The 25331-nt window shown below is 41.5% G+C and overlaps 1 protein-coding gene across 2 annotated transcripts in view; it reads left to right on the top strand.

Annotated features, from left to right (window-relative positions):
• LIN7A (lin-7 homolog A, crumbs cell polarity complex component) overlaps positions 1-25331 on the top strand; it is an 80567-nt gene that overhangs the window by 35624 nt on the left and 19612 nt on the right. For both annotated transcript variants that reach the window (XM_054027321.1, XM_054027329.1), the window contains exons 3-4: positions 21640-21711; positions 23997-24206. In XM_054027321.1, coding sequence (XP_053883296.1) covers positions 21640-21711; positions 23997-24206 — 282 coding nt within the window. The remainder of the gene's footprint in view (positions 1-21639; positions 21712-23996; positions 24207-25331) is intronic.

The following is a 25331-nucleotide window of genomic DNA, read 5'->3' as shown; positions in this document are numbered from 1 at the left end:
TGATTAGGGGGCTGGAGCACATGACTTATGAGGAGAGCCTGAGGGAACTGGGATTGTTTAGTCTGCAGAAGAGAAGAATGAGGGGGGATTTGATAGCTCCTTCAACTACCTGAAAGGGGGTTCCAAAGAGGATGGATCTAGACTGTTCTCAGTGGTACCAGATGACAGAACAAGGAGTAATGGTCTCAAATTGCAGTGGGGGAGGTTTAGGTTGGATATTAGGAAAAACTTTTTCACTAGGAGGGTGGTGAAGCACTGGAATGGGTTACCTAGGGAGGTGGTGAAATCTCCTTCCTTAGAGGTTTTTAAGGTCAGGCTTGACAAAGCCCTGGCTGGGATGATTTAGTTGGGAATTGGTCCTGCTTTGAGCAGGGGGTTGGACTAGATGACCTCCTGAGGTTCCTTCCAATCTGATATTCAATGATTCTATGAAAAGACTGGTAACTCAGAGGTCTCAGGAAAGACCTCTCAGCTGGAGATAAGAACTGTCATTTGTATCGTGGCCCTCAGGTGGTGGAGGAAGGCACTTGCCAGCAAACTCTGTGCTGGGCTACGTGCACTATAAAGGAGTCTGCAGGGCCTGAAGGCAGAAGGTATGGACCTGAATACAGATGCACCAGGCACTGTCTGCCCTCCCACAGGGGGAGGCTCAGGATACCTGCAGAGACCCAGTGCAGCCCCAGCCAGAAAAAAATCCATCATGTATCTTAGTGGAGAAAGTTCCACTTTGGGGTTGAGGTTGGAGAAGAAAACATTTCTCTGGAAAGCAGATCTTGAAAAACAGTGGCCAATTGAAATTGCTCAGGGGTTGGGATACTAAAACATGTGCCAGAGAAATGGATTATTGGGAAGAATGCAGGTTAGGTGGTCAAAGATGTGTGATAAATCCAATTTGTAAAATGCATAAATGCATGATAGATGAAATATGGCTTATCCCATCTATAATTAACTATACATGCAGCAGATTAATGTATAATGGAATTAACCTTTAGGGCATTAAATGTTAGGCTAGATGATGATATAACAATATGAAATCCAATATGTAGCAACCAATTAAAATGGCTGTAACACATTGTACTAATGGAACCCCCAAACTGGCAAAAAAAATTAGTCTTTGTTAGGGACGATCATTTTCTTTTAAAAGGGACCCTAATTGTAGTTAATAATTATGAATTTGATTTAAATCACCGGGTTTTATAAGATGCTTGTAAGATGCCATGTCAAGAATTGGTAATTAATGTAAAAAGAGCTAACAGAAAATAATTAACTGGCGTGCTCACTTAGCTGAATATTAGTATGACTTGGAGGTATTTGTCGCAAATTGGCAAGACATTTTTATTGGCCCTGGAAATAATGAATGGCTATTTGAAATATATAATTATGTTATAATTCCTTTTGAAAATGGAAGCACCAATTTTCAGTCCATTGGCATGGTATATGGTTTCCACAACTAAGCTCCCTTAGGCCTACCATGAAGTCTAGAACATAATTTTTTATAATGGCCAGACAAATCCATTTTGGCCTAATCATATTAAAAATCCCATGTAAGAGTTAGAATAATAGAATCATAGACTTTAAGGTCAGAAGGGAACATTATGATCATCTAGTCTGACCTCCTGCCAAGCAGGCCACAGAATCTCACCCACCCACTCCTGTATCTGAGCCATTGAAGTCCTCAAATCATGGTTTAAAGACTTCAAGGTGCAGAGAATCTTCCAGCAAGTGACCCGTGCCCCACACTGCAGAGGAAGGCGAAAAGCCCCCAGGGCTTAACACAGTTCAAGTTCTCTAGATACAGGGAAAGGTAAAGGGTTACTACCTTGTTGCCTGAAAAAACCTAGGTTCTTCTCCAGTCCCGCCCATCATACAACAACCCAATTCTTAAGGCATGCATCTTTCCTATTATTACTTTAAATCAAGTATAGGTGAGGTGTTAGACTGCAAGGCTGAATGACATAGTTCATCTGCTGAAAAGATGAACTCAGATACAAAAATATAAGACAATGTAAATTTATGGTTTGATTATAATTAGGGTAAGGCAAAATAAAGAAATGAAATTATGTAGAATTGTAAATGAAATTAACTCCTAGTCTGGCTATTAGAGCAAGGCAAAATATTTCAGTTGACATTTCTTTCCTATTGGAAAATGCGGGTTTGGGTCAACTGAAATATTTTGTGAAGTTGTGTCAAATTTGCCAAATTGTTTCAGTAAACTGAAAAAAAAAATTAAGAGTTTTGTTTTGACATTTTTAAACACCTGTAGGTTAAACAACTATATTTATTAAGATATCAGTGCCTCACTACCACCATACCAAATAACTAAATATATAATAATAAAATTCAGCACCACTGGGACTAGTTTTCTCTGTGAATGTTATTTAAAATAAAATTTGATTGGTAATGTCCTATATCAGTGAAATGGATAATTTATTACATAAATTAATCTCATGTACAATAGGATTGGAAAGGCTAAATAAAATCTGTCTAGTTTATAAACCAGGGAAGCTAAAATATGCATTGTCTTATTGCTTTATTATTGTAACATTTCTACCCAAATATCTGGTCATCATCTGATGCTATTTTTGCAAGACTGTCAACAGTTTTTAAAAGGGAGAAGCAGACATGGTTTAAGGAAAGTCACTCTATAGCTGCTGAGTACTTTGTATGGGATTATCTGGTGGAACAGTATTTGTTTTGAGGAAGGGTCAATATAAAGACTTTATTGATTTAAAATACGCTTTTTATCTTTGGATTAGAGTACTTTCTGGAGAAAGCTTAATAAAACTAGTGAAGCGAGATCCTGGCTAAGTTGAAGTCAGTGGCAAAACTCCCATTGACTTCAATGGGCCAGGATTTCGACCCTAGTGCTTTTGAAATACTTTTGGTTATATTATATCGAAACTGGGGTTCATTACCAGGACGTTAGGTTAGAATTCAGTGAGAAACATTTATCCCCACCTTTAAAAGTTTTTTTTTTTTTTTACAAGCCCATATTCTATCACTATTCTTGGATATGGTACGTGTGAGTGATTTTGCTTTATTAATAATGGATGATAATTTCCATGCCTCAGTGATTTTAAGCACTAGAATCCCACACTGCTACATGTGGATATATTATTTTCTCCAGCTGGCTTACAGTGCCCTAATAAAATGTTACTTTCACACTTCATATGTTTTCGCAAACATTAGGGAGAAACACTAAGGTTGGGTGGGTAGTATAAGTTGGGTGCAGTGATATTGAGCAACGAAGAATTACCTGACAGCAGGGATCTGGCTAGATTCCTTCAACTATTCACCTTAGTTCTAGCATTCAGGGTTTGTCATTCTAACATTTGGGATTTCTTCTTAAAAAGCTATACACAGTGCAATGTTTTTGGGGTGTTAGTTAGATTCAACTCACACTCCCTCCACCTTAATTTTTTTTATAAGTTCTTTATTTAGAAATTTAAAGTGTGGTTACAAAAAAAAAAAAAAAGGATTCTGCAGGCCAAATTCTACAGTCTGTAACAGCTGAGCAACCCCAGTGTTCAGATTCTGCTCTCCATTACACTGGTGTAACTGCCTTTTTGTCCCCCAATCACTGAAGGCAGAATTTTAGTTAATTTTGTAGCTGGTAGCTGAGCAGAAATAGAATCCTGTTCTCTCTATGTAACCCTACAGAGCCAACATGTGTACAAACGTACTCAAATAAAGCCACTAAAATATTACTTTGAATACACACAGGGAGAAGACCCATGGATGAAGATGATAGAATTTTCAGGATAGAACTGTCCTTTAACTTCAATATGAAACCCCAAATTTAAGATCCAGTTCTGCTCTTTTTACCTTTTGAAATTAAAGTTCTACACTACTCAACATGAGTAAAAGTGGAAGAATTGGACCTTTAGCAAGTTAACTGGTGGCCAAGGATAGAGTTACCATACGTCCGGGTTTCCCCGGACATGTCCGGCTTTTGGGTCTTTAAATAGCCGTCCGGGGGGGAATTTGTAAAAAGCTAAAAATGTCCGGGATTTCCCCCGGACGGCTATTTAAAGATGCAAAAGCGGCTGACAGGGCAGCCGCACTGGCAGAAAGCGGTACTGGGAGCAGCATGGAGCGGCCACGAGAGGTGGGTGCGGGCGGCCCGGCTCCCCCTGCCTGGGGCTCCCCCTCTGCAGCGCTGCCCGCCACGGGGCTGGGGCTCTCCTGGGGCTCTGCCCTGCACATGCCCAGCACCCCCGGGGCTGCTCCTGCCTCCCCGGGCTGGCCCCAGATCCCCTCCCCCGGGGGGCTGGGGTCCTGTTGCGGCTTGCACCCTCTGCCTCCTCCACGGGGCAGGCAGTCCCGGGGGGTTGAGGCCATGCCACCCCTTCCCCAGTTTTCCCCTCCAGCAGCCCCCGCACCGCCCTGCCAGGCCTGTTCAGTCCTCGGTCCCACCGGGTCCTGCCCTGCCTCAAGCAACCCCCCACTACCATGCGGCGGCCCGGCCCGGCTGGGGGAGCCGCAGCAAAGCCTCGCCAGGAGCTGGTGCAGGAGACGAGCCTGGCTCCAGCCCAGGCTCCGGCATCAGGCTGCAGCCAGGAGCGGAACCACCCCCCGCCGGCTCGGCTCAGCCCAGCCCCACTCTTAAAGGGACAGGGACCCTACCGCGGCTTGGCCCGGCCTGGGGCACGTGGGAGTGTCACCTCACCCCCCGCCTGGGGGGCCCGGCGAGGGGGGTGCTCGGCACCATAGCAGCGCAGAGGGGAGGCCAGCGATGCACCTTACTCTCTCCTGCACTGCCAGCCACGGTCTTGCCTCCTTTCCCCAGCTCTGTGAGGCACTGTACATCTCAGAGCAGCAAATGGTAGCAGATTCTGCTGTCTCCAAGCAGAGTCTAGCCCTGAGTGTTTATTTCCGCAGCAGTGAGTTTTCGGTTTGGTGCATTCACTCCTGATCTCCCTGGTAAAGTGTAACAAAAACCCTTGGCATTAATTTTCTCAGTGTTTCTGGGAATACCCTTTTCAGTTTCACAGACTGATCTGGGATCTTTCTTTTGCTGTTTCCGGAGAGACCTGTTGACAGCAGGGAGATATGTCCCTGAGTAGAGGGCAGGAAGCAAATTTGACTAAACCAGTTGTGACTTCCTTTTTATTTGTTACTATAAAATGTATTACACACAAATAGATTGCTAATGAACTTCCACCTTTGGGTTTCTGGAAAACAACTCACTCTAATACTTGGAAGATGCAGGGACCTTTGGTCTTAAAAAATGAAACATCAGACTCATTAATTTGGGGGAAGTGCAGTGGTCCATTTATGAAATTTCTTAAAAACATGATTAAAAAAATTCTTCTGCGACTGTATTTTAATGCTGTAGAAATAGAAAGTAAAACAAAGACATTCTTGATCCAGGTCAATTAGAGCGGTGGTTGTCAATGTTTCCAGACTACTGTACCTCCTTCAGGAGGCTGATTTGTCTTGAGTACCCCTCACTTAAAAACTACTTGCTTACAAAATCAGACATAAAAATACCAAGTATCACAGCATTACTGAAAAATTGCTTATTTTCTCATTTTTACCATATAAATTATCAAATAAATCATGACTCCCAGATTGAGAAACACGTATAGTATATAGAGCAGTATAAACAAGTCACTGTCTACGATGATGGTTTCATATGCTTCGATAATTAGTTTGGCAAGGCCTTCTATATCAAAGTTACACACATTTTTACACAATATCAGGCAAAACAGTTTGGATCTCTCACTATTCATGTCTCTGTACTAATTGTGCTCTGCATCATTTCACAAAAAAGTTATTTAACTGAGCTTGAAATTTGTCATTATACTGAGATTTCTAAAAATACCCTTCTAGAAAAACTTCCATTTGGCTTCCCAGTAAAGAAAAGGACTTTATATAGCTTGTTTGTTTGAACTTCGAGGCCCATACAGTCCCTGAAATGACACTGCCTTGGTTAGTGTTGTGCCCCATTTCTCACAGTACTCATGATGGGGTTGGATTGTCACAGCCCAGCTCAGCCACACAAGGGAGTAAATATTATCTTTTCCAAGTAGACCCCGCTGATATGGGGATGCCCCTTTAAAGGAAGGCCCCGGGACAGTTATGGACAGGGGAGTCCCTCCAGTGGAGAGAGAGGTGAGTGTCAGAGGTAGGGTTACCATATGACCGGATTTTCCCAGACATGTCCTGCTTTTTGGTCCTCAAATCCCCGTCCGGGAGGAATTTCCAAAAAGCCGAACATGTCCGGGAAAATAGGGAGGCATGGTAAGGGGACCGCCTCCTCCCCGGGCTCCAACTTTCCTGGCTCCCGCTGCTCTCCACCGCGGCGGGGGCCGAAGCAACTGCCCCAGCGCAGCAGCAGCCGGGGGGCGGGAGGGAGGAGGGGGAATGTGGGGTGCTCAGGGGAGGGGGCGGAGTTGGGGTGGGGGCAGGGAAGGGGACGGGGCGGAGTTGGGGCGGGGTCCCGTGGAGTGTCCTCTTTTTGCACTATTGAAATATGGTAACCCTAGCCAAGGAGGCTACTCATCTGAATAAGGCAAACAAGATTTATCATTTAAATTACAGGTTATATAAAATATACCAAGTAAAACTATAGATTAAAAATAGTCTCAGAACACATTCTTGTTAATTTAGCAGGAACAGTCTTACAGCACTGAATATGGAATTGTCCCAGATATGCAGCTGTGCAGAACATAATCGTATGCAGTGTTGTTGTAGCCGTGTTGGTCCCAGGATATTAGAGAGGCAAGGTGGGGTGAGGTGATATCTATTATTGGACCAACTTTTGCTGGTGAGAGAGACAAGCTTTCGAGCTTACACAGAGCTCTTACTGAAGAAGAGCTCTATGTAAGTGCAGAAGCTTGTCTCTTACCAGCATAAGTTGGTCCAATAAAAGATATTAACTTATCCACCTTGTCCCCCCAGAACATAATTGACTTTTAAATCTTGTATAAACAAGGTTTTAAATCTCTTAAAGAAATCTCTATGGTTGCAAAATTCTTTGTGAAGTTGTGTTGTTGGCAGTTCATATTATAATTTCAGTTCATATGTTTAACAGGTAAAGAGAGGGCAAATGTGATAGTTTAAAACTAGTAATGTAGGTTTCATTCCAAACTAACAAATCTTGGAAACAGTTTAAAGCTTGACTTTGGGCCAAGTTCAATGAGATTTTTTGTCATGCTTACAGGGCCGGCTCTGGCTTTTTTGCCACCCCAAGCAAAAAAAAAAAAAAAAAATCAGGGCGGCCAGAACGGCAAAGAAAAAAAAAACAAAACCTGCGGCTCAGCCGGAGTGTCAAAACAGGAAAAAAAACAAAAACAACAAAAAAAACAACCTGCGGGGCGGCCGGAGCCAGGGTGCAGGAGGACTCCCTGCGCTGCAGACGTGCCCCGGCTAGCGGGGGGGAGGGAGAAGGAGTGAGGGGAGGGAGAGAAGGGGGGGCGGCCAGGGCTTCAGCGGGCCGCTCACCACGCGGCCTCTACCACTGCACCCCCTGCCGGGAGGGGTCCACACCACTCTGGTCAGCAGGGAGGGAAGGACGTGGGCTGCTCTGCCGGGTTTGCTACAGACCTGGCACTGGCTGGGGCAGACGGAGCGTGCAGCCCGCTCCCAGCAGGGCGCTCCCCTCCTCCGCGCCATCGCCCCCTACCGGGCAGCTGGATCAGCTAACCCCCCCAAAAAAAAAAAAAAACCAAAAAACCACACAAAAAAACAAAAACAAAAAAAGCGTCCGTGCCACCCTAGGATTGGGCGGAATGCTGCCCCGTAGAATCTGCCGCCCCAAGTACGAGCTTGCTCGGCTGGTACCTGGAGCCAGCCCTGCATGCTTACACTAGAGCTACATTTGCACCTTTGTGTTAAAATTGCTTTTATTGGATGTTAAATCTGCAGTTTCAACCTTCGGTTTTGAAATATTGAGTCAGATCCTGGCCACATTCTCAGTTAAACTCGTACAGTTCTCCTGATTTCTGTGAAGTTGCACCAATTTAAAAAGGTATGATCCTGTTCCCATTGGAGTCCATGATAACAACCCACTGGACTTCAGTGGGTTCAGGATCAGGCCTCTAGCGAGAGCAGAATTTTGCCCCTTTTAACACCTCTAACTTTTTATGGTTGTATCTCATAATAATAATAGCTATAAAGGGTGAAACACAGAGTTGTCTGACCTTATTTATGTATATAGTTCTGTGAGGAGCATGACACTTGTAGACATGGGATGTTTGGTGTTAAGATTTTCAATAAAATACTGTGCAGAAATAAGTGATAAAGTAGTAATAATTCTACCAAGACATCGTATTTGTCCCTCTGGGGAAAGGGCGTTATTTAATTTTGTTCAGCAGTGACTTCTGAATGATTAAGGATTAGTGTTATGAGGCTCTACTGCAGGGGCGGGCAAACTTTTTGGCTTGAAGGCTGCATCAGGTTTTGGAAATTGAATAGAGGGCCGGTTAGGGGACGCTGTGCCTCCCCAAACAGCCAGGCGGCCCCTGGCCCCTATCCCCCCCTGCTTCTCATCCCCAGGACTCCTGCCTCATCCAACCCCCCCGTTCCCTGATGCCCGCCCCCCCGCTCCCTGTCCCCTGACTGCCCCTGGAACCCACACCCCGACTGCTCCCGCCACTCCATCCAAACCCCCCTCCTTCCTGACTGCCCCCCGGGACCCCTGCACCCATTCAACCCCCCCCCGTTCCCCGCCCTCAGACTACCCTGACCCCTATCCACACCCCTGCCCCCTGACCACCACCCCGAACTCCCCTGCCCTCTATCCAACCCCCCCTGCTCCCTGACTGCCCCCAGCCACCCCATCCAACGCCCCCTCCTTCCTGACTGCCCCCTGGGACCTCTGCCCCCATTCAACCTCCCTGTTCCCTGCCCTCTGACCGCCCTGACCCCTATCCACACCCCAAACTCCCCTGTCCTCTATCCAGCCCCCCCACTCCCTGCCACCTTACCGTGCTGCCTGGAGCACTGGTGGCTGGCGGCATTACAGCCGCGCCGCCCGGCTGGAGCCAGCCATACCACAGCGCAGCACAGAGCACCAGGTCAGGCTGGGCTTTGCAGCTGCGCTGCCCAGCCGCCCTGAGCATAGACCGGCAGCACAGTGCACTGAGGCTGTGGGGGAGGGGGAACAGCAGGGGAGGGGCCGGAGGCTAGCCTCCCGGGACAGGAGCTCAGGGGCTGGGCAGGAGGGTCCCGCGGGCCGTAGTTTGCCCACCTCTGCTCTACTGTGAGTTTTATCCTCCCTCTTTTGGTTAAAAGGGTTATATCTGTGATGAGGATTTTGGAGTATTTGTCAGGGGCAGGTTTAGAAATTAGGACAGGGAATGACTGATCAAATCTCACTAAACAACCTGCCTCTTTCCCCATTCCTACCATAGAGTATAAAGTATTTAGAAAGTTCAGAAACTAGAATAACTTGGAGTTTAAATAAGCAGAGATCATGTTTCTTGTATAAGTTCACCTGGTTAGATGCATTCCATTTTGTGTAGTTACCAGGAACTTTAACCAGAAATTACACCAAATGACAAATAATGTACTGCTGTGAAGGAAAGAGTACTTTCATGTCACCATCTTACTAACATAAGTGACGTATCCTTACTTTGTTTCCTGAAAGCACTGAAGTGCCTGAATGAACTTTTGGAATGATTACCTTATCACTAGGCAGATGGCCCTCATTAATGGCAATTATATATGAATATACCATGCAGACCAAGCACTGTCTGAGAGGAGACATTATTAAGCCTCTATGCAATTACAAGATCCCTATGACTTCACTAGAGGAGATTTAAAGCAGCTGCTGTTGTCACTTTTTTTAAAAGCAGCTAAATACATTGATATCACCGATGTAATACTCCAGAATCTAGGGCCATATCAAACTATTGATCTTTACTGAGTACTCCCCATTGGCTTCAATGGAGAGTTCTGATTGAAACCAATGAGAAGTACTGATTAAAGATCAATTGTTGGGGATGGCTGCTGGCTATATAACTGCTTGCATTTATGCTTGGCTTGCTTAGCTGTGCCCCAGGGGAAAAAAAAACAATATTCTAAAAAAGCCTGCAAACACCCAACAGTAAAATAATGCTGTATTTGTCTCATGTCAGTGTTTGGCTAGGTTGCTGCTGCATAATTGTTAGAATTCTAATAAACTGTCCTAATTTGATTTAGCTAATTCTGCAGAGCTTGCTGCAGTTACTTATTTCATGGAAGATTGTTCTAATACAACATTGGATATGCAAATCAGCAACCTATTTGCTTTCCCTACATTATAATTTTTGTTTAGCATCGCAGTATCATATTTGATTATATAAAACTCTGGAGGATAACAATAGCCTTTACTGCAGTTCATCTCAAGCCTGCTTCTTCATTATCAGAGAAATCTGCAGCCAGGTGAACTGATGAGAAAAATATTTATTCTGGCAGTCCACTGGAGTGGACCAGTGCAGTTGGTCCTGCCTTGTTACAGCCCCCAATGGTTCCCTACTCCCATCCACCAAAGTCTTTTAGGAAATTCTTGAGAAGTGTCTTTCAATCTATACTTCTGGGTTACTCCCTCAGAGTGGGGGGAAGCTTGTCTAATTCTAAGTCTACCTCTATGAACCCCATGTTATCTGTTTGCCTCCCAAGGGTCTAAAAATAGAAACAAATAGTCTCACTCTCTCACTTCCATTCCAGCCAGGTAGAAGAAACACTTGGAATGCACTCAGATAATAGGATGATGTGCTCAGCTTTCGCCAGCTGCTGATTTTTGGCGAGGCACTGAGAAAGCGGTTTATGTTTAGTGTAGAGCTGCTGTGGTCTGCAGCCCATACCGACTCACTGATAAAGTGAAGGGAGTGTGCGTTATTGAAGGCTCAGATACTTCTCCAAACCAGAATAGGCAATGAGTTGAGAGATGGGGTTTCTAAATTATGGTCTGTGGATTATAAGTGGTCTGCTGGGAGCTGGTTGCTCATTTCCAGCTGCTATAAATTGCCGTAAAAGCCTCTAAAAGACACACCGAGGCCAGTTTTTTCAAAAAAGGCCACTGATTTTGGGTGTCCAAACTTGAGACATCTTGAGCCTTTTCTATAGAGGTGCTGAGCAGCAACAGCTCCCATTTATTTCAAATGGAATGGGGAGTGCTCTGTGCTTCTGAAACAAGGACAGACACCAAATGACCTAATAGGTATTTTCAGTGTCTAATTTCTGTTAATCTTATTAGAATGTAAATTAAGTTCAGTTGACTAATCTGGCTTTTTCAGTAAGAAATCACATTGCAGGAGGGAAGGGAGGGCGTGCAGAGATATCATGCCCGAGCAGCAGCACCAGGAGCATTCTGTCTGACTCATCCAATACATGTCAGAGCACACACTGTGGAAGACATGACAGCATGCATGCTACGTGCATCTGTTATGCTCTCGTGGCCAACACAGAAGGGAGTGAGACCACGGTCCTATGCCCTGGGGGGTCATTCACTGTGACTTTCAGCACAGGACAGTCACAGTCCTCACACTGCAGGAATTCAAGCACCAAGACTGCGTCCAGTCCTTGCTCAAAAGCCCAGAAAGAGGGTGTAAGACTCTCCTTGTCCCTTCCTTCCCACGTTTACCAGCATGCAGAAAACCTAGTCCCAAAACTAGAGCAAGATGCTAATCCAACCAATTCTGTTTGTTACAGCTGCCAGTTTTACAAAGCATATGTAATTACAGTAAGAGATGTGAAGGCAGATGAAAAGGGCACTAGCAGCTAAAGGGTGATTGAAATGTAGCAACCGATAGTATTGACAAAAATTAATGGGAGAGGTCATCTGGTAAGTCAAAGACTAAGCTAAGTATTTATATGGCCCTGTCAGCATGGTATCCAAGTATCTATCGAGTATTTTTTTAAAAGCAACAGAAAACAAGATAAAAAGATCTTTTGGATCAAAACAAATTTTTAGGCTCTAACTGGATTCTACAGAAAATGTGGCATCTTAAATTATTTTTTTTCCCCTTACATTGGTTAAACTTCAATTATTTTGGAGGATATTTCAACCCCAAAGCAGATTTTTTTCACTGCCTAAGGATAGTTTAATAAAGTATCAAGATTCAGAGCATTTTTCACTTTGGTAAAACTGACCTAGTTTCTTTTTTTTCCCCTGAAAGAAATGTTTTAATAAAATATCCTCATATTACAAATGTTAGCTTTTACATTTTCATATATTTCTTTCATATGTTCTGTAATTAAAACTGTCATATCACCTCAGGAAGTTAAATGAGATTTAGTTCATTTGCAGGTTTGGGCTTTTTAATGAGTTATCCTCTGTGCTGCATAAGGCAAAATGACACATTGTGGCTGCACTGTAGGGGATTGTTCTGACAGCTGTGATAATGATGCAGATGTTTGTCTCTGAGGGTAGCTGCTAACAGATTTCCTGATGCAAACACAAAACTACTTACAGACTAATGAAAGATTACCATACCAAAATGTTCAAAATGATTGCACCACCTTGTATTTATTTGATCACATACAAATAGCCGCTTCTTACAGTGCCAGCTAATAAAAAAATACAGCTTTTCTGTAAGTTGTCAAAGTTCAGTAGCTACAGGAAACAACTTCTGTAATATAGATTTTTTTTATTTCTTGTAAACTCATAATATGTCACAAATGTCTCCCCGCAGGGATTTCATTTTTCAGTTGTTTTCACTTTATTGTGCTCACAGGTGCATGTTTGTATTGTCCATTTTAAAAAGAGGTCTTTTGTCAGTGTGCTTCAGACTGCAAAATTGAAAATAATTTTGATCTTATATACAATGTATGTACATCTGTGCGTATATTATACGTATACAGACAGACGCAAACAAAATCTCAGTGCCTAATTCTGGTTCTATCCAGAATTATTTGACTCGCATTGCATGCCATGCAATCCTAACACCAGTCCTCCATTTACTCATGTGATAGGGAATTGTGCTTGTGGAAAAGGAGCATCCACTGACACCATGAAGTTACAAGAGGATGGGATATGCAACGTAGCGACAACCATGATGTTTTTAGATGGCCATAGATTTGTTAGCAGCAGAGGTTCTTAAAGTCTTCCACGGTGGGAACCACCATTTAGAGAGACTGCCCCATGAAATACTCCCTCTTCTATTCTGAATCATACAAAATATCCCCCGTCCCAGTTCTCGAGCGCAAAACATCCCTGTGGTAACTATCACTATGGGAAAGCAATTTGGCAAATAATATCTGTATAGCTGTACTTTAATGCTATTTGGCAGCTGTAAAGGAAGAAGAGGAAGATCCAGAAAAAACTCTCCATACTACTGATTTATGGACCATAGGTGTTCAAGTAATGTGTTACAGTATCTTAATTATAACTTGTAACTGAGGTGGAAAATATATTACCATTCTTTTATTATCCAGTACTTAGCCCTCTTGAGCCTGTTTACCTCATGAGAGTATCTAAAATTAGCACACAAGAAAAACAGAAATATGTGAAATTGCATGTGGTGAGAGTGAGGGACACAACAGGTAGCCCATCTGTGGCAAGTCTCTTTACTCACATCGACCTAGTACAGCATTTCCTAACTAGCAGGGTGGCAGGGCCAGGCTAGACTAATCAGAGGGTGGGATGAAGGAACAGTGAGGAAGGAAACATCACGAGTGGGTATGGAGAAAGCTACAGAACTCTGGATCCACCTTTGCGTCAATCCACATATATACACCCACCATTGTGTTTGGCATCATATAAGTTTCCTACCTTCCTTTTTCTTTAATAAAAATAACTTCTTATCTGTGACTTGCTGACTTCATAGATTAGTCTCTGATTTGGTTTTGGCATGGAGTCCTTAATTTTTCCATATGATCTAAACTACCTACATAAATATTTATAATTGGCAGAGGTAAGCTTTTATGCTCATTGAGTTGGTGACTTCTGTAAAGGACTTTTTTTTTTTTTGTCTTGAATCATTTCTTTAACTGATGCTGTTACTTTTGCATATTCTCATTTACTGGCACTCTTGTGTAAGTGCAGAAATAATTATAATCAATAACCTAGTCCTATTTTTCTTACTTGAAAGTAGAAATTAAAAGATAGTGTTCAGAGGCTAAACATTCCTGGGGAAGAGAAGCCTGGCACAAGGGCAATCAGACAACCAGTAATATAAAACATGTCCCCAAGCAGACTTGTAAGACTAGAAAAAAAACATAAAATTAACAGAGTCTTAGCTCAGCGGTGCCCAAACTGTGGTTCATGGTCCACCGATGACAGTCGTTGGAGCCCTTGTTGGTTTTCCACAGAGAGCTATCTGGTCACACGATACTTACTGTCTTTGTTTCGGATTGCCCCTAAAGGTGTGAAGAGGTGACTGGAGGCCTAAAAAACAATAATGGGGGAAGGGGAAGGAGAGCAGCTTAGCTGCCTTCATAAGAGCCTGGTGCTCAGGGCCGGCTCCAGGCACCAGCTTAACAAGCAGGTGCTTGGGGCGGCCAAGGGAGAGGGGCGGCACCTGCAGCAATTCGGGGGCGGCAGGTCTCTCACTCCCTCTAGGAGCGAAGGACCTGCCGCTGAACTGCCGCCGCCGATCGCAGCTTTTTTTGTTTTGTTTTGTTTTTTGTTTGCTTGGGGCGGCAGAAATTATGGAGCCGGCCCTGCTGGTGCTACATAGTAGCCGGAGGAAAGGAGCAAGAGTCATCCCAGAGACTGGAGTCTGCAAGGTGAGTATGTCTGGGGACAGAGGATCATATAGTTGAATAGCACATATATAGGAGCAAAAGAAATAGGGAACTAAGCAGCAGGGAAGCATATGAAAGTGGAGCGGTCAAAGAACAGATGGTAGAAAGTGGGGCGGGTAGAGAGAGAGAGAGCAAGGAGATAAAATTATGAGCAAGAGGAGGAGATGTTGCCATTAACTTTTTTCCCCAAAAAGGAAAAAAAACACTTATACTCGTCAGATAAAAATACATGAATACTCTTCTTCTGTCCAAGCAATTGCTGTAGTTGCCACAGGAATATTATTTAATTGCAAACAAGCGGGAAGGTCCATATTATGAATCCTGTTCTAATCAATTCAATCTTACTGGGACCAATATTTCAATAGTGCAAACAAGATCACCTTCTTTCTTAGATCACCTGTTAATGTTGTTAAATATATACTCTATTTTGCTATTGTGTGTTGTAATTTTTGTTTTGGTGTAGCTCTGTAGAAAAGATTATTTTCATAGGATATGAGCAGTGACATGTATACACCGTATTAATCTTGAGGGCCTTTCTGTTCCATTTCTTGGAGATATGTTTTTCATTCACTTCAGTCCAGAGAGGGAAAAACTGAATTGTGTATTACACAAATATTGTTGGTCTTGAGAACTGCCTAATCTATTAAAAGATGCTATAAAAGAGTTTAAGGTGTGGAGTCAACTCGAAGTGTCTCTAGAGTATATATGGACGCTAGAGAGAAAAGTCTACAGAAATTCTGCTGTACAGCTCAGCTCCTGCCTACTGTTCTGTCATCATCTGTTTTTGTGGCATGAAGGAATGTGTGAAAACTCCACAACTAACTGCCTCATTTCTGTCCTCCTCCCATTCAACTCCTGGTGCTCTCTGCATCTGAAATTCTTCCCCAGCCCTGTCTAGCATGTCCCTATCCTGCTCTCATTAAAACACAGTTTTTTCAAAAGTTCTAAAACTTCCTGGACTTCCTCTCACTGAAGCATTAAAAGTCAAAGTCTACTAAAACCTAAAACCAAGTCCTGGCAGCAATGAAACAGGTGCTAAACGTCACTGCTCAATCACTATGCTTTTGTTGCACTCTCTCCCCTATCCTTCATTTCTGTTTAGTTTGTGATCTCCATGGAGCAAGGATCTTGTGTTTCTGTTTGTACAGCACCTAACATGATTTGGATACTATAGAAATAAGTGACCATCCATTAGTAGTCCTTAAGTACGCTTATATTTACAGAAGTCTTTTAAATAGCTTGCTGCTTTCTTTAGAATTCTTAAGAAGTTCATTTGGTACTGTATCTTACCACTCTCAATTTCTTTATAATTTGTCCTAGTTTGTGCTCTAATTCTATAAATAAATCTTTTTTTCTCCCCTCCGAAATTTTGTTTCTGTTTCTTGCCCTTTTTTTTTTTTTTTTTTGGCCTTCATTTTTCAGGCTGAAGCAATCTAAAGTCCTCTGAATGTGCTGTTATTGCTATGAATAGGGTGGAACCCACATCCGTAACATTTCACCACTGGAAGAAACACCAGCCTTTTAAAGGGGTTTACTGAGCGAAGTCTCTATTTAAACTGTAACTTCGAGAACTCAAGCAGTAAACACACTGCCACACATAGGCTCTTACAGAATGGTTCTGGTAGTGTCCCTTGTGCAACAGAGCATTGACTGCATTACACTTCCTAAGTATCTTCCCACAACTTTACCAGGACTTCAGTAGGCCAGTCTGCATTCTCAGTCCACATTACACTGTTTTGGGCCCTTGTTCAATCCTCTAATGCTTGTGGGAGAGAGGAGGAAGGAATGTTATGTAACAGGAGGCTGTGAGGCCTAGTGGACAGAGCACTGGATTGAGACTGGGACACCTGTGTTCTATTCCTGGCTCTGCCATTGGCCTGCTGAGGACCTTGGGAAAGTCACATCTACTGTCTGTAAACCGGGGATAACGATCCTGACCTCCTTTGTAAAATGCTTTGAGATCTACTGATCCAAAGCACTACGTAAGAGCTAGGTACTTATTATTATAATGTACACCTCCCTATGCCAGCTAAAGCTCCTGTGCTACAATGGGGATTCACCGCAAAGAACAGCATGGATTGCAAGGACTTCCCTCCATCAGGGTTTCTGCCAAGTACTGTGAGGGAGCAGCTTTATCTTATTATAGTTAAAGCTCCTACCTAGTTTATTATAGCTAAGGCTCCTAACTGTACAAGCTACATAAATGGTGGCTGAATACTATATTCACGCTATCTGGAGTGCTTCTCGATAAGAGTGTTGTGTTGTGTGTGGCATATGGAAGTGAAACACAAAGCTAGGTATTTCTGGCTCCATACAGCAAATTAGAGCTGCATGAATAAAAAATAAATACCTACATACATCACATTTTTGCTTCATGAATGTTCACATGTGGGAGCTGACATTCTTCCTAGAAATCATTTTTTTCCCCTCAAAGAAAAGGTGAAATGTCACCATTTAACCTACAATTGCAGCTCTTTATTTGGAAATAATGAAATTTCACCTGCAGCTCCATTTTTATTAATTCCTTGTGGGGATGGCTACCCCAGTTTCTTCTGTGGTCTTTCCCCATCCTCTCGGTTGCTACTACAATTGTATTCTTCTCTAGTGCCCTTCCAACCAACCTTCCAACCCTGTGCCTCCAAAACATCCTTTGCAGCTTCAGTGACATTCATTTTCAGTATTTTAGATTAAGAAATAAATATTGCACAATAGATACCTGGCTTTAGAAACTTTTCTTGAAACAGACAGCACAATGGATGTTAACCATTTTTACTTTCCTTCATGTTAAAATGAAGGCTTCCGTGTAGTGCGTATACTAGAGTGGTCAGTACCAATCAGTAAAGCTCTTACACATCCTGGTCTTCAGTATTTATTTATTTACCAGCATCCATCTAGAATTTTAGGCACTTTACACTTTTAAAAACCAGCTATAAGATACTTGCTTCATCACCAGCCTGGGGAATTATCAGCCATACCAAATTAGTCTTTAAACCTTGGCTTTGGGCTCCATTTATTGTCCGTATATCCAGAAACTCATAAAAGGAAAATGGAGACTGTCAGCTGAGGCTTACTAGCCAGCCGCAAGTCCCAGGACTTACCATGTGGAGCCTGCCTTCCTTCCGCCGGGGCTCCTGCAGGACCCTGCCCCTTCCTGCAGCTTCTCCCTGCCGTTCCCCCTCAAATGAGCCACTTGCTGGCTTTTCTAATCACTCACTCTCTTTCCAGAGGATCTGATAACTGATCAGGCACCAGGCCCGTTAAGGAACGGGCCACCATTTCACCAACCATACACACAAAATTTAATATCAAGTGCTTTGCAATGTAGTAATGTTCATGCTACTTCATGTCTCAGTGCCTCAGCTTGTTGATGATACTTCATTATAGTTTACAGTTCACTTTGGTGGCAAGGAAAACCTCTGGGCTATAACCCTGCAATATTATTTGGAAAAAGTAGGGATTTTTCTTTTTATATGGATAGTTAGATTGGCAAACATCTTTAAATTAAATTGAACCTTTGACGACTTCTTGCTTTATTTGTATATTCACATTATTTCTGTTGGAGAAAAAAAGATTAAAATGAAAGCAATTATAGTCTGTTTGCTTTTCCACTGAAATGACAAAAAAGACATGGCACATTAAACTGGATCCCACATGGTCTTTCAAGGTGATTGGTGTTTCATGGCACCACAGGACACCATTTTCAAAGACCTCTTTAATAAATGTCCCTAAAGATTAATTCAGACACTTGTAATTATAGTACTGTACTTTTGTCATCATCTTTGATTTATCATGAATGATGTTTTATCTGAGTAAATCTTTGGTGAGTCTTCTAAAAAAATTCTGTTGTATTTATGAGAATTGCAGTTTGTTAAGAAATCTTTCATTGGATGTATTGCTGATGTTGGAATTGGCAATAAGATTTTAAAAACTGTTTCTGGTCCTTGACATATACTGCTGAAAAAAACAGCTGTGTTCTCTTCTGAAAATAAAAATGATCTTTTTTACCTTAAGAACAAAGAACATTTTTAGTGTATGTGTACACATAGGATAGGCAACAGAACTGATTGCTTGTGTCCATTTCTTTGAGCACAACATAATCTAAATGTCTGAAGTGATTCTGAGATAATTTAGATAAAAGAGATATTGTGGCTACAGACATATGGTAGTTATTTATGGAGCCCTATATGCTCTGTATATGATGTTACAACAAGTAATCTGTAACATACTCAAAGCCTCAAGGGCTTGTTGGAATTGGTATAGTTAATCCTTTTATTGTTTTGTTTAACTTAATAATGTGAAAGTCATTTAGATGTATATTTTATCTCTCTTAATCTCAAATTATATTAAGCATTATGTGACAATCAGGTAGGGTAACTGGATTTGCTGTTGCATCAAGCTGATATTCAAGGGTAATAGGATCAATTGCTTGTAGTTAAGGGGTTTTAAATTACAAGATAAATTCCTGTCCGAACAGAACTAAATTACAGATGTTATGGTCACCATGGTGATACTGACAATTCTTTAGAGAACACCATCTTAAATTTGCTAATTTAAAAAATTCTTAGTGACTGGAAAGATTTGAAGTTCTTGCTTTTGTATGACTGATTGCAGAAAGAAAGATAGACAGACAAACATTACATTGGCTCAATGGCATTCTAAAAGCCTTGTTCTCCCATCAGTATGCAGTTTGGTTACCTATGTAGCCTCTGCCTCAACCTCAGCCTGCCATATACACACTGATAATATACAGACACTATTGAGTCATATCAGTTCGGCTTGATAACTGCTGACTATATGAATACCCACCACCCCTTGGCTTCTCCAAGCTATATAATCAACGTCTCAAATAACTTCTCAGGATTTAGCTTGATAGAATGCTGTGGTTAATTCTCAGCACAATTCACTGTCATCGTACAAAAAAGAAAGTTTCAAAATGATTACTGAGTCAGTGATCTCAGTACCTGGTTATTATTTGTTATTTATTTATTTTTAAAGTTTTAGGGTGATATCTTGGCCCTACTGAAGTCAATGCAAGTTTTGCCATTTGTTTCAACAGGGTCAGGATTTCACCCTAACAAGAGATGGGCAAAAGGTTTCATCCTGTTCCCTTAATCTGTTTTATCCCCATTAGACACTATTGTTCAGAATTCAGCCCCAGGATGATTTCTATGCTGGTGATAATCAAAGAGTTCTCCACTCTGTAGGAAAGTGCCTATTACATTTGGATGCTATAAAAATTTCAGTTATCTATTAGCTAGCCCTTCCCTTGTTTTGCCATTACCTTGATTTCCACCTACCTGCACATTGCATTCTCCCTTCTTCATTGGGGCAGCTGCACCTCTCATATAAAAAAAACAAAACCCAAAAAACTTCTCCATCCCTAAAACTTAGCCATTGCATCCTTCTTCTGCTCTCTCCAACCACATCTGCACATGCTACCTGTAAAATTTACTCCGCATTTGTACGTACAAATTAATCTGTGCAGTGTGAAACTGTATAAGCAATGCTATAGAAAAATATTGAATTGTATATCAGATACAGAAAGGGCATTCTGTAGATCTTACCCAGTACAGCTGGAAATATTTAGGGGCCAACTGATTTTTTTCAGAACAGGCAAGCCACAAGAGATACTAATTGTCTGTCCAAGTTTCCACAGAAATAAGACTCTCCTTTTGAATTTTGTTACTCTGGCTCAAGACAAATTACAAGAACTGGCAAAAGCTCTGGCTTTGTAAGAGAACTGCTAACAGAGGAGTTACTTGTGGCTAATAAATATTTCCTTGTAGACATTACACGGAAGGTTATATGGGATTCTGACCATACCTTTCAGATGTCAAGCATTATGTGGGATGTTCCACATTTCATGTTTTTTCCTAGCAGTGTTGTTCTGTCCTATCAGGCTGCCTGTGAATTCCAACATCTGTTGCCTAAAGATGGCAGCTACCTAGAAAGAACAGACTATCTTCTCTAACCCACACTAATGAGTTGTGCATGTGGTTTGGGCTACCAGGCCGATAAGGGAACGGGGGTAGTGCAACTGGCACCCAGGCTCTATTTCTTTTATTGCTGCCTGAGCCTTTTCTGCCTCTGCTTATCTATAACTCCCATCAGCCACTCACTAATTTAAAAAATAAAATAAAATAAAAGGTTGTTCATCACCAGGGCAGAGTATCAGAACTCCATCACCTCCTCTCTGCACTCATTCCTGGGGACCCAGGATAACACCCTAAGAGAAGATGCCAGCTACCTATTCTTTAAGAGAGAAGATCTAAGTGGGAAGGATGAAAAGGGAGGGTTAGGGACAAGAGAACATTGTGCAGAAAGTTACAGCTATTGGGATTCTTCATTTTATATAACTTGTGTGGCTACACAGGGTCCCAATCCATCAAGGACCATCCCCAATGTTAACCATTGCTAACCTACCACCCAGATTGCCATCCCTTATTCCCCACTATTTGTTATGACAGACTAATGCCAATAGGTTACAGCAAAGATTAAATTCAACACCACCACCAAGCTTAGATGGTGAAGATCTGTAGCGCTGAGTATGATGCCCATGTTCTATAATTAAATTCCCTGAGATTTAATTTGGACTTCCCTCCGCAGACCCTATCAGGAAAGGTTGGGGTTTTTTTTGTTTTACTTCCGCCTCCTGACTTCCCAATTCATGAGGGGGTTCAGAGGTCACAGAAACTCAACAAGTTCCTGTCAGAGACAATTGACACAGTCCAAGGCAGACATGGCCAGGGAGCAATTTTGGGAGACTTAGACGGAGGATTGCACAGAATGTCTTCAAGGGAACTAAATGTACAGCTAGGGCAACAAACACAGGATTCCCTAATTGTACTAATGGAACATTAATGAAACCATCTTATGATGGAAAGAGTGTATCCTGGATAGGGTAAAATAAATTAAGGTTTTGTTCCTATAATTAATTCCTCTTTATTTCCATGAACATTTTAGGTATATCAATATATGCATGAAACCATAACTGTTAATGGCTGCCCAGAATTCCGTGCCAGGGCCACTGCAAAGGTAAGACCTGTGCAACTATTGAAGTACATGTTACCAAAGTGACCTAGTAATTGACTGTGCGCGTGTGTGTTTCAGGTATTCGTGTGTGCTCTGTAAGAAAATTTAGACATCAGTGGCAGCCCAGAGTCTAGAACCAGTGCTACTTCCCAGGTAACAATCCTAATGGCAAATTTAACCTTTGTGCTGCTTCTATAGCTTAAGAAAAGAGAATATCATGGGATTTGGTGGTTTATTGAAAAATCAGTTTGCAAAAGCAAATCTACTGGTTCATTCTGTAGAATTAAACCTGGAATATCAATATTTTTATGACAAATTCTCCTATAGGGCTCATCTCAAGTAGCAGGTGGTCTAGCCTCCAATCAATGCATGTAGGATTTTCAGAGGTGCTGAGCACAGAAGACTCTAATTGAAGTCAATGGGAGCTGTGGGTGCCCATCACTTCTGAAAGACAGGGCCCAAGTATGTAAGTCTGATAAAAGTGAGTGGTAACGATGTGTGAATTCCCCTGTATTGATGGAAGAATCCCTATTGTACCCAACATGTAATATGCTTTGTGTTTTCAGTGCACGAACAAAAATAATTGCCTCCAACAAGGCTTCATCATGGAATTAGCTCCCTGTGCACCAAATGGTAAAGGAAGATTACCTGCCACTTGGTAAACGGGTTATGTAGATATTATGCAGTAAGCATATTCTAGGAAAGCCATGGTATTTTTTCAGGAAAATAATTCACTAAGACCCAATCCTTCCCCCAGGGAAGTCAATGGCAAAATCCCATTAGTTTTAATGTGATTACACCCTTGTAAAGCTACACTAGGGGAAAAGCAGCAAATAAATAAAAAAAAAAAACCCTAAGACAATAGTAAAAACACACAATGATCAAAAATACATATCAAAGACACCTACAGTATTTCAGAGAAATGTTCCTTATGGTAACCAGTACGTTTAAAATAGCCTACTGTACAGTAACCAAAATATTTTCCTGCATTTGATTTTTTATTTCATTTTTGTTATATTGAGTTAGGTTTTTTTCTTATGAGTTAACCTTTTTCTAATTGAAACTTCAAATGAACAATGTAGATTTGTAAAGGTTCTACTACCGAATGTAGAAAATTGTTAGATTATGATTTGTTTACACTGTAGGCAAACACAAAAATGATTGCTACGTGGTATAATAAAGGGTGAAAAATTCTGAATAGTGTTTGCCATTCTCATTTCTTATTCATATAGAACAGCAGGGTTACAGAGCAATGTTTGAATATCGCAATACTTCCTGGTTATTTCTGGGCTGTCTGCATTGCATTTTCCTAGTGCATTCATGTCTGACATTTAAATGTATGCATGATGACAAGGTTTGCATGATATTCATATCGTCTACTAGCTTCCATTTAGCATAAACATTATTAGAATGCTGAACAAGCATTAACATAATGTAAAATTACTGCCGTAATTTTAAATCTGAGGATATGTTGAAAAATAAAAATAATTTTTTAATGTTTACTTAATGCTTTACCAGGGTCTACAATTAAAAAGAGACAATTGCTAGTGAAAGATTGAATAAAGAATATTTTTCTTTTCTTCATACAAAATTTACAATACCTTACATATTTGTAATTTTTCTATAGTGAGAATAGTCATTTAGTTTAATTAATTTTATACTTTCATAATCTGAAGATTATTTAGCATTACTTTTCTAGTCCTATTTATATAAAGTGCAGTTACAGTATAAAAGTTCATGCCCCTGTTGTAAAAGTTATTAATCTATCAGCACTTTTTTCCAAGAGGAAGATTTTATGGAGGCTATTTAATAAAATAGTTTAAATGAAAATATCTTTCTTCAGGATTTATTTGGGGACAAAGAATAAACCAAATAATCAGTCCCATATATATTGGGGGGGGGCAATTAACTTTATCCAAATTACATAAATTAGAAGTACAGCAGAAGGTTATATCGGTGTCTTGCACAGCAGTAAGGAAAAAAGTGAGTGACAAAGCTGCTTTAAAAAGAGAAGTAATGTGTTACAGAGTTAGAACAGATGACTAGCAATCTGGCCTTTTAGGATCTATTTCTGGGTGACATTGGGCAAGTCACTTAACTTCTCTCAGTGCCTGTTTCCTCAAGTATTTCAAAGGAGTGATTTGAGACTTAACATTTGTAAAGTGCTTTCAAATCTTTGATAGAATTTCAAAATATTATTTTCATGTGAACGAATTCTTTCTGCAAAACAAACAACAGGGCTTAACAGTGATCTCATTACATGGCCAAATAAATGTCTTTTCTTCCAGGCAACAGTTGCTGCTTTTGCAGCAAGTGAAGGCCATTCACACCCTCGAGTGGTGGAGCTGCCAAAGACTGATGAAGGTCTTGGCTTTAACGTAATGGGAGGAAAGGAACAAAACTCTCCTATATATATTTCTCGTATAATTCCTGGAGGGGTGGCAGAAAGACATGGAGGACTCAAGCGAGGAGACCAGCTGCTTTCTGTTAACGGAGTGGTATGTGAAAAGTTTAGAGTGATTTCCTTTTTCATGAGAGTTTTTATTTTTCCAAATGAAGGTTTAAAATGCTTAAAATGTTTAAAAAACCACAAACAAAGTTACCGTATTTTCCGGCGTATAAGACGACTGGGCGTATAAGACGACCCGCCAACTTTTCCAGTTAAAATATAGAGTTTGGGATATACTCGCCCTATAAGACTACCCCTCTTCCAATGCACACCAAATAAAAATTAAAAAAACATCAGATTTGATTTCAATATGGTAATTTTAATTCAAATGCTTATGACATGCAGGTACTTAGCAGGAAAACTGTCACTTATAAACATAAGGCTGTTTGTCATCAAACATGTAAACATAAAACAGTGCAAGTGGATTAAACTTTTCCTAATTCACTCTAAAGCTGAAAGGAAGGATAAGACAATAAACACATGGGAGCTGCCATGCTGTTTGTTTTCTAAGCTGTCAACCAAACTGGAACTGATGATGATAGGAGGAAGATAACAAACAATAGAGAGAGAGCAAGTGCCGGGCAAGTCCCTGGCGAGTTAGCAACGCCCATCATAACTGCAAGCTACGGTATTTTTACAGGGTTTGCTGGCGTGACAGTTTCCCTTTAAAAGCCTTCAAAATCCTCCTGTTCGTCATCTGATATCATAAGTACATCAATGACATCTTGTGATACATTTGTAAGGCAGTTATCGTATGGATCGAATTCCGTATCAGATGGTGTGGTCTCAGCTTCGGCTTCCTCTTCATCTTGCCACAAGTAGTCGTTCTCCATACCATCTAATGAATTTGATATGCCACACTTCTTGAAAGACTTGATTACTGTTTCTGCATCAATATCATTCCAGGCTTTTATGACAAACTTGCACAAAACATCCAACTGTGGAGCACGCATGTTTCCTCCTTTTGTGAATGACTTTTCGCCGCTAACCATCCATTCACTCCACTGTTCTCGAATGCGATCTTTAAATGGCTTGTTTAGGCACACATCCAGTGGCTGTACCAACGATGTCAATCCTGCAGGAATAACTGCCACATCTGTGTTTAGTCTTGCAAGCCTTTGCTTGGTGCTGGGAGTTAAATGAGCCCTGAACAGATCCCACACCAGTAGACTAC

This window comes from Malaclemys terrapin, chromosome 1 (assembly GCF_027887155.1).
Source record: "Malaclemys terrapin pileata isolate rMalTer1 chromosome 1, rMalTer1.hap1, whole genome shotgun sequence".
NCBI lineage: Eukaryota > Metazoa > Chordata > Testudines > Emydidae > Malaclemys > Malaclemys terrapin.
Note: the sequence above shows the minus strand (reverse complement) of the source record. Positions and strands in the feature narration are given on the sequence as shown.